Here is a 10,479-nt window from a genome sequence, read left to right as displayed (position 1 = left end):
GTAACCCTTTGTGCCACATTATGTCTGCGCCAGGCTTACTGTATGCAAAGGGGGCATTCCCCTATTAGGGGGGCTGTAAAAATGGCACAAAGAAATCAAGGGGATTTCTTTGCGTCATTTTTTCCAGACTTTTTAACACCTGCTCAGAGCAGGTGTTAAAACGAGGCTCCAATTGGTTTCAATGGGCCTCTGGGTGCTTTTCAGGATTAGTATCAACATTTTGGATGCTAATCCTGCAAAGCGTAGGACTAGCATCAACAATTCTGATGCCATGGTCCTCCGTATTTTAAATTAAATACGGCGCACACATGGTGGTTTTAAGAGAGCCCTTAGGGGCGCAAAAAAAGAGGCGCTGCACTAGGTGCATCGTCACTTTTCATAAATCTGCCCCTAAATTTCCAGTGGTCACCCAAAAAATGATATTAATTTAATCTGCTAGGTCCTGCAAATCAAAGATGATTGAAAGGGAGGTGACCTTGATCAGTGACGTAGTTTGAGAGAAAACATTTGGATTAATAAATTGGATACAGTCAAACAAAGCCTAAACACGGAAAGGGTACTCTATACTCTGCTCAAAGGCGATTCCCAATGTTTGAACAGATAATGTAGCTCCTTCATATTGCATTAATTTATTTCAATTCCGATATATATCCCTCTTCTCTTCCTAGAATGTGTTAGTTTACAAGAACTCTAGTTCAATGAAAATCTATCTTTTCCAATATGCAATTTCAACTGATAGTAACACACAAAAGTTAATTCCTAGAGGATTACACAAGAATAAACAAGGAGTAAAAAGAAGAAATATTGAAAGTAGTGCATGGATACGTTGGTACGATATAGTACAGTGGTTCCTAACTTGTAGTCTGGGGACCCCTGGGGGTCCATGGAGCCTCCTCAGGGGGTCCGCAACTGCTTAGAAAATTAAATATTAACAGATTAGGTCCCCACCTTTCAGTAATGAATCAGTGGGGGTCCCCAGATTTGAATCATTGGGGGTCCACAGAAGTCAAAAAGTTGGTCGGAGATCGGGGGAGAAATGCAAAAGCATTTCTCCTCCGATCACGTGGAGGGGTGAGAGAGGCATGAAAGGAGGGGAAAGGCCTTTCCTCTACTTTCATTTCTCTCTCTGCAATTCTGCTGCCCGATATCAATGCGATCAGGAAGCAGAAATGCCAACTAGACACCAGGGATTTTGTTTCCTTTGTAATTGAATAAGGAGAGCAGCCCCTTGGGCATGGGCCGCTCCCCAGGGTGGCAATTTATTTTTAGGCCTATCAGTCTATTATAATTAGGCCGATCTGCCCCCAGTGTGGGCAGAAACCTCATGGACCCCTGGGATATATGTTTTTTGAATGTTTACTTCTTTTTTTATATATGTGGAGCAACCCCATAGGCAAGGGTCGCTCCTCTGGGGGGGAAATTGTATTTAGGCCATTTCTGCCCCCCTTGGAGGCATATCGGCCTATTTTTATTAGGCCAATCTGCCCCCAAGGGGGGCAGAAACCACTAGAAACAAGGGATTTTTTTTTTTTTGCGTCAATTTCACGCAAGGGGAGCACCTCCTTAGGCAAGGGTCACTGCCATGGGCGGGCAAATTTGTTGTAGGCAATTTCTGCCCCCCTGGGGGCAGATTGGCCTATTTTTTTAGGCCGATCTGCCCCCAAGGGGGGCAGAAACCACTAGGCACCAGGTTTTTTTTTGCGCCAATTTCACGCAAGGGGAGCTATCACTTAGGCAAGGGTCGCTCCCCTGGAGGGCAGAAACCACTTAGGCACCAGGGATTGGTGTGTGTGTATGTGTGTGTTTTGTTTGGGGGGGAAGCCCCTTGAGCAAGGGTCGCTTCTCATCCGGACACATTACAGTTGGCCTTGGGGGGCAGATCGGCCTATTTTTGGAAGGCCCATCTGCCCCCACGGGGAGCAGAAAGCCCACCAAAGACCAGGGAAGATTTATTTTCCAAAATAAGAGTGTGGGTGTATGGCCATGGGGAGGCCAGAGTTGTTATGCCCACTAGTGGGCAGATGGGGCAATTACCACCCATCCACACCCCAGGGCGCAGAAAGTCTACTAGATGCCAGGGAATAAAATAAAAAAAATTGTGGGGTGGTGGCTGCCAACTAGTATAGGTCTGGTTATGCCCCCACCCCAACTGAAGGGGGTAACAGTCTTTCAGCTTCCCCCCCCGCACACTAAAACATCTTATCCCACAGCAAGCAAGGGTATATGTGATTATTTTGGGTTTTGGTTTTACATTTGGGCCATGAGAGCTTGGTTACCTCTCAAAATCATCCCACTTGGAATGGTGAGGGCTGCACTTTTTGGACTTTGGTTACGCTGCCATGTATAAAAATACACAAGACCTAGACACTTCTGAAAACTAAACATCTGGGTGATTCTAGGGTGGTGTGCTTCACATACACCCCTCACCATTTTCGTACCCACAATGCCCTGCAAACCTCCAACTTTGCTGGAAATCACACATTTTTCCCACATTTTTGTGATGGAACCTTCCAGAATCTGCAGGAATCAACAAAATTCCTACCACCCAGCATTGTCTCATCTATACCCATAAAGATTCTGCCGCACTTGTCAGCCTAAAAATGTTTTGTTTCAAACTGCCCTTTTGGACCCTCTTTGGTTCCCCCTCAATTTCAACATGTTTTTGGCTCTTCCCTGTCACAGGCAGTTGGCCCACCTTGATTTTTTTTAGCTAAATTTGAGGTTTGCTGAGGATTATGGGTACGAAAACATTGGGGGACCACGCAATGGACTCCCTCGGGTGTCTGGTTTTCAGAAATGTCTGGGTTTGGTAGGTTTTCCTAGATGGCTGTTCAGCCCAGAACCAAAAACGCAGGCGCCCCCCGCAAAAACAGGTAGTTTTGTATTTGATAATTTTGATGTGTCCAGATAGTGTTTTTTGGCATTTCCTTTTGCGGGCACTAGGCCTACCTACACAAGTGAGGTACCATTTTTATCGGAAGACTTGGGTAACCCTGGGTGGAAGGAAATTTATGGCTCCTCTCAGATTCCAGAACTTTATGTCACCGAAATGTGAGGAAAAAGTGTTTTCTTGGCCAAATTGTGAGGTTTTTCACCCCATCCTAGGTGTCTAGTTTGAAAAAATACACAGGTTTGGTAGGTTTCCATAGGTGCCGGCTGAGCTAGAGGCTAAAATCTACAGTTAGGCACTTTGCAAAAAACACGTCAGATTTCAATGTAAAAATGTGATGTGTTGATAGAGCGGTCCGTACTAATAATTTTAGCTATGTTTTGGACGCTCTTTAGGCCGATGAATCTTTTGACTAAGTGGAACTCTCTCTACTCTATATCGATCAATTTCCTTAAATCAATAATTAATAACGAACATAAGCAATACCTTGATCAACATAACACTTGACAATTAATCCAGAATACATTTCGGCGAACCCTGACCTTTCAGTCAGGAATAACCACACCAGTTTATTCAAAGTTAGTGAATTTTATTTCCCTATATTAACAAAGCTAGCACAATATAGATGTGTCTCAACACCAAATGATAAACATATATGAACATTAATAGCTGTCCATAGCGGCGAAACAGGTGCAATCTATGTAGCATTTGAATCACAAGGCATTCGATAATAGTAATGCAAATCACTAATACGATAATCTGTAATGAACTAATCGCATACATTTAGTCAGCATAACAAGATCTCAAATTGCATCATGCGACATATGGAATCCTCGTCTAACCTCAAATTAGCATCGGCATGTGGGACTTCATGCAAAAACAATTTAGCAACATTAATTTGGAAAAACTCCTAACTAGGGCTCTTATCAAAATCAGCAGTTGGTTACCTAAAGGAAACACAATGCAATTTTACAATTTCCTTTCATATTTACCAATTACGATCAGCATTCAAGGAAGACTTCGTCTCACAGGTACCGTCTCTCGATCAGCTTGGGTACCATTTCGATCAGCATGGGACGGGGCAAAGGGGCAGGGGTGGACGGGGCAATTGCCTCACGGCGGCAAGGTAAAACTACTACTTCATGCAAGGGATCAAATCAAAGTTAAAGTCTCTAGGGCAAGAATCATTAAAGTCTCTTTCTCTCGATTAGAGAAAGCATCAAAGTCTCTCAAAATGGCGTCGCAGCAAAGTGGGCCATAATAGCTACGAAGTCTGCAAAATGGCGGGTATCGAGCTGGTAATGTCCGATAATAGCTTAATGATCTAATTTCTTCTCGTGCACCTGGGTTTTATAGACAACAGTTCAAATCCAGTAGGGTCTTCCATTGGAGGGTTCATAGGTTAGCTTCAAATTGTCCAATCAAAAACAACAGTTCTCAAGCTTTTACTTAAGCATACATTATCCTTGGAGATGGGTACGCAAGTTGCAACATTGTATACCAATTAGCTCACTTTCAGAGCCTCCATTGTCCGCACCTGCAAATCGACCTTGGAGTAAAGAGAAAATATGCCAGGCTGGCACGAAACCTTAAGATAAGCATGTGAACGGTCTCTGTGGAAAAGTACAGCTTCAAGCAAAAATACACGTTTAATAGCACATTGGAAAAATACGAGCATCTAAACCGTGAGACCAGGCAACTAGGCCAAAGCCTCCGCTAAAGTAATGCTAAGCTAAAACATTTCAAGCAAGCAAATCATAGCACACGTTTACGATTATGTCGGATTAGTGCAATTCTAATACATCACGTTATATAAAGCACGCTTATAAATGTTGGCAAACTACTCTGAGGGCACATTTTGTCCCCGTACAATCTTCATTAGTTCGGTTAAAGTCACACATGATTATTTCACACTACGTTTACGCTAATAAATGTAAAACCTTCATATTCTGCTTCATCAGTGTCCATGTTGCATTTCCTGTCGCAAGCATTAGGCCTACCCACGCAAGTGAGGTACCACTTTTATCGGGAGACTTGGGGGAACACAGAATAGCAAAACAAGTGTTATTGCCCTTTGTCTTTCTCTACATTTTTCCCTTCCACATCTAAGACTGCGTGTAAAAAAGATGTCTATTTGAGAAATGCCCTGTAATTCACCTGCTGGCACGGGCACCCAGAAATTCAGAGATGTGCAAATAACCACTGATTCTCAACACCTTATCTTGTGCCCATTTTGGAAATACAAAGGTTTTCTTGATATCTATTTTTCACTCTTTATATTTCAGCAAATGAATTGCTGTATACCTGGTATAGAATGAAAACCCATTGCAAGGTGCAACTCATTTATTGGCTCTGGGTACTTAGGGTTCTTTATTAACCTACAAGCCCTATATATCCCTGCAGCCAGAAGAGTCCAGCAGACATAACACTATATTGCTTTCATACATCTGACATTGCAGGAAAAAGTTACAGAGTAAAATGTTGAATAAAATGGCTGTTTTTTCACCACAATTTCAATATTTTTTTACTTAAGCTGTTATTTTCTGTAGGAAAAGCTTGTAGGATCTACACAAATTACCCCTTGCTGAATTGAGACTTTTGCCTACTTTTCAGAAATGTTTAGCTGTCTGGGATCCAGCATTGGTTTCACACCCATTTCTGTCACTAACTGGAAGGAGGCTGAAAGCACAAAAAATAGTAAAAATGGGCTATGTCCCTGGAAAATGCCAAAATTGTGTTGAAAAATGTGGTTTCTGATTCATGTCTGCCTGTTCCTGAAAGCCGGTGATTAGAGCACTGCAAACCCTTTGTTGATGCCATTTTCAAGCAAAAAAACACAAGTCTTCTTCTGCAGCCCTTTTTCCCCATTTGTTTTAAAAAAATCGAAATCTCTGTATTTTGGCTAATTTCTTGGTCTCCTTGAGGGGAACCCACAAAGTCTGGGTACCTCTAGAATCCCTATGATGTTGAAAACAAAGGGCACAAATTTGGCATGGGTAGCTCATGGACAAAAGGTTGTGAAGGCCTAAGTGCGAACTGCCCCAAATAGCCAAAAAAAGGCCTGGCACCTGAGGGGAAAAGGCCTGGCAGCGAAGGGGTTAATGTGATTTTTTGACGCAATAAGTTTGGAGCTACAAACATTTTTTCAAGATATTTGAAATTTAATAAATACATAAGGATACATTGGATCCATTTTTGATCATTTGAATTCTACATTTCTCTGATTTGACTCTAGTTACTGACTTTATACCTTAATCAGTAACCAAAGCAGTGGGGTAACTGGTATTGAGAGGTCTATAAGTCAGGCTATTTACTCAGATACACTAAAGATGACTTATAGACAACCTCCCCTCACCTTATCTAAGGATAAGGGTATGTTTACAAAAATAACACTTGCCTTGTCCAAGGGCAAGAGGTGAATGTCTCCCACCCTCACCTTGCGTAAGGATAAGGGGAACCTTTAAAAAAAGTGTAACATAGGTAGCTAGTAGCTACCCACTCCTCCATTTCCCACACAAAGCTGCATGCCATGGAGAAGGGGTTACTGGAGCAGCAGCCTGCTGACTCACTTCTTCATTGCCCTGGTGAAGTGGGCATCATGGCAGGTTCCAGCTGATCCTCTAGCACCCATCTCTGCTCCTTCGTCGCAATTGGTACCAGGATGCAGTGTCAGTGATCAACTTCTGAGTGGCCTGCATGCTGTAGTAATTGCAGGAGTGGATCATTTGCCAAACACCCGGGCTCCCCTTTTCATTGGTATGAAAGTATGGGCCAGATGTACAACATTTTGTTTTGCGACTCATGCAAGTTTTTGATCCGTTTGGGAATCGCAAATTGTGAGTTGCAAAACAAAATGTACATCAGTGTTAAGTACACTGCTTGTGATTCACAATGGGGTTGCAAATGACCTACCTCATCAATATTCATGAGGTAGGTCGCAATTTGTGACCCCATTGGGATCGACCGCCTCACTCACAGGGATGGTGGCCTGCTGGGGACAGCACACCACCATGTCTCTGATTGCTTTTTAAATAAAGCCGTTTTTTTAAAAAAATGCATCTGTTTTCCTTAAAGGTAAACAGGATGCATTTTAAACAAAAAAATGAAAAGTTTTCTTTTCATTTTTTCCGAGTAGGCAGTGGTCCGTGGAAGCACTACCTGCTCTGAAAAAGTATTTTCGCTTCCATTCACAAAGGAGAAATGGTTTTACACCAATTTGAAATCGGTGTTAACTTCGATTGCTTTGCGACCGCATTCTCAGTCACAAAACAATCATACATACCACTGCAACCCTTAGATAGGAAGGGATGCCCTTGGAACTCCCCTTCCTAATCGCGACTCGCAAACCCTTTTTGCGATTCGGTAAACAGATTACTGAATCACAAAATTGGGTTTGTACATTGGAAAATTATTTTTACTTGTTGCAAACAGCTCGATTCTGCGAATCGGCCATTTGCAACAGGAGAAAAGCTTTGTACATCTGCCCCTAGATCTTTTCTATTGTCATTTAAAACCAACAGTAAAAGTGAACTACTACATCACAAAACAGAGAAAATCTTTTTCCAATTCATGTCACAAACCCAGTTTTAAAGAAGTGGCAATTCAATAAAGCAAAACATGAAATCACTCATACTTCTTGTAGCCCTAGCATAACAAACTCACTCCAATTGGTGGCTATTACAAGGATGGGACTGATACCTTTATGTCTGTGTTCAGCTTTAAATAAATTAGTTTTTAAACACAGAGTGGTCTCTCTAAAGAAAGTGGGGATGTGTTTACAAAAATATTTATTTATTTGAAACGTTTGTTTAAGAGTTGGCAGGGTCCATTTCTAAACAAATTTAGCAATTTAATTTTTTTCCCAAATCAATATATGTCTTTATTACAATAAGTAAAAAATATTTTAGTGTTTGAAAATCCCCTGATATACCACTTCAAAGGGTTTGTGAATGCTAAAACCCTTTGTACATAGGTCCTTAGAGCAGTTATACTTGCATTTAAATTTTTCAGTAAAGAGTGTCCATTTCTGAACAAATTTAGCAATTCAGAAAAGGTTTTCTGAACCACTAAATGTCTTTATTAAATACGTAAAAGAATTTTAGCATTCGCTAATGCTTTGATATACTGTTTTATAGGGGTGGTGAATGCTAAAACCCTTTGTACCTGTGGCACATTGAGCTTTCATTGTCACATCTAAAACATTCAGTAAAAGCCGTGGGCCCTCACCCTCCCAAACTGAGTCATCTTAGTGGGGACCATTGATCTGAATGACAGTCGGTTCGATGTGGCCTTTTGGAGCTGTTCAGACGGTGCAGAACTTTTGGAAGGTGACGGGTCACATTACCAAGAACACATCTGTGACAGATTGCAACAATGTTAACGGTGGATCACCACTGCTTTCGTGTAAGCACAGTGTTCTAGAGGTTGCACAACCTTTGTGAAAATCAGATGATCTGAAGAATGAACTGCTGCAACAGATGGCTAATAGATTTCAGGCACACTGCTGGAAAAATTCTTTTTGGCGAAGAAGGAAGTAATCAGGGGCAAATGAGAGGGGTCTGTACAGAAAACAGGTGAAGTTGTGGGCATAAGAGTTTTCACAGTCCCACAAATTTGATGTTTCCTTTCCAGGGAAGTCTTTGAAGAGCAACATGTATTTTAAAACCTGAGTAAGAGGAGGACGCCTTAAAAAATGATAACTCAACAACCCAAATGATCTGTAAACATTGGAAAAGAACATTTTCAGACAATAGTCTTCTGGCCTTCCCTCCAGCCGCATCTCTGTCACCATCATACTGCTGCAATATCCTCTTATTAAAACTAGACTTGTAACAAAAAATGCACTCTCTTTTGCAGAAGAGGAAGGCATGCCCTCACAATGACACTGAAAATGTATTTATAAAAACAGAGTGATTGGCTATAGGCATGTGGGCCAAACAGAAGAAGGCTGGTGCACCATGCATGTGCATCACACTTGCGGCACCGATTTTCAATGTCTGTAAATTTACAGAACAGAGAAAAACAGGAGGTCAAGTGACATCAAGTATGAACTAAAATAGCCGCCCCAGTGATGTCAAAGAGAGGGAACCTCAGGGTTCTCTGTGATGGTGGATGGGTGGGACTTCCTCAGCAGGGATCTGAGTTTGACCCAGAGATCATCAGATTGAATCTTGGCAAATCTATTCAGTGAAATATCTTTTTGAGTTGATAAAGAGCCCAGTTTAGTAGCATTGAATTGGGTGAAAATATTGCATTTTTTACCTGCCAAAAGTGTCAACTATACCCTATGAGGTGAGTGTGAGCTCCTCAAATATCACAGTTATGGGATGTTTCTTTCAAAGGGGCTTTTTGGATAAGCAGCAATGTTCTCTGTTATGCAAAAACAATATCAGCAATTGACAGATATTCTTCACACAGTCCTTGTCATTTATTCAATGAACCTGATGTATACAGTCAAGCTTCATGAAGGCAAACAAAATTCATGGCCACTTCCTTCAACTTGGGGTTCCCGTTAATGAGGATCACAGAGTTAAGAAAGGGGTATGAAGTTACCCCGCACACATAAACATAGAATTTGGAAATCTCTGCATAACCAGTATCATCTGTTAGTGCAAAAAGCAATGCCACATCAAAGAGGACGTATAGGACCATCAGTGAGAAAATAGTTTTTGCTGCCCTGGTGTGGGCGTCCATACTCGGCCCCGCAGTGAAGCCTGTGTGGTTGCGCTGCATCTGTCTGGTGTGCTTATAGAGCGAATTGAGGATCAGCACAGCTGAGATTCCAATCACAACCAGTGGCACAAGGACTCCCACAATAGACATCAAGAGTGCATGCCAAAGCCTGTAGTTCACCACCATTTCAGCAACAGTGACATTGGTTGTGGTGGAGTTTACTGGTGCTGACTTTTCAAGGTAGAAGATTCCTGGGACACTGATGGCTAAAGCTGTCAGTACAGATGAAAGGAGAGACCAGGAAACAAAGCTGTCTATACCAAGCTTAAGGCGCATGAACAGGGGATGTGAAAAGTTGACAATCTTGATGCAGTAGAAGAGGCAGAGCCAAGTGTTGAACCAGAAACTTGAGATAAATAGCAATGGGGTGAGGACATAGAAGGTTATTGAAACACTCACACTGTTGCATACCTCTCCCCATAGGTAACAGAGGAAGATTTGTCCAGCTGGAAAAATCTGACATGGGATATTTATCATGCCTAGGGCAAGTAGCAGGAGATTGCGTGGCGGGGGCAAGTGTCCACTACCAGTCCACTGACCAGCAATCACAGCTGCCATAAAGACATTACTGGTGGTTCCCATTAGCATCATAGTGCCACCAACAACAAAGCAAAATGTGAGAAAGGGATGCATCCTGTGTACCTGGGTAAATTTCACCTTTTTTCTCTCAGTGGTATAATGCTGACTACCTAATGGAAGTGCGGTAATTCGTCTGCTGCAGAAATTTTGCTGAAGGATAATGATAACGTTGAACACCTAATAGAAATCCAGGGATGTCTTCTCTCCACAGGGTTTCTTGATGGAAAATGTTTGACATCTAGCAAAAATGTGAGAATGCCTCTTCTTCAGAAGGCGTC

General features: G+C 42.0%; 1 protein-coding gene across 1 annotated transcript; it reads right to left on the bottom strand.

Moving 5' to 3' along the window:
• Positions 1-9,343: 9,343 nt before the first annotated feature.
• On the bottom strand, positions 9,344-10,213 carry LOC138246812 (taste receptor type 2 member 40-like). The gene has a single exon (XM_069201574.1). It carries the CDS (start codon positions 10,211-10,213, stop codon positions 9,344-9,346), a length of 870 nt encoding a protein of 289 aa, XP_069057675.1.
• Between the last annotated feature and the right edge of the window lie 266 nt (positions 10,214-10,479).

The sequence above is a fragment of the Pleurodeles waltl genome, chromosome 7 (genome assembly GCF_031143425.1).
Source record: "Pleurodeles waltl isolate 20211129_DDA chromosome 7, aPleWal1.hap1.20221129, whole genome shotgun sequence".
Classification (NCBI taxonomy): Eukaryota; Metazoa; Chordata; class Amphibia; order Caudata; family Salamandridae; genus Pleurodeles; species Pleurodeles waltl.
The sequence above is the reverse complement of the archived record's forward strand: the minus strand, read 5'-3'. Positions and strand labels throughout refer to the sequence as shown.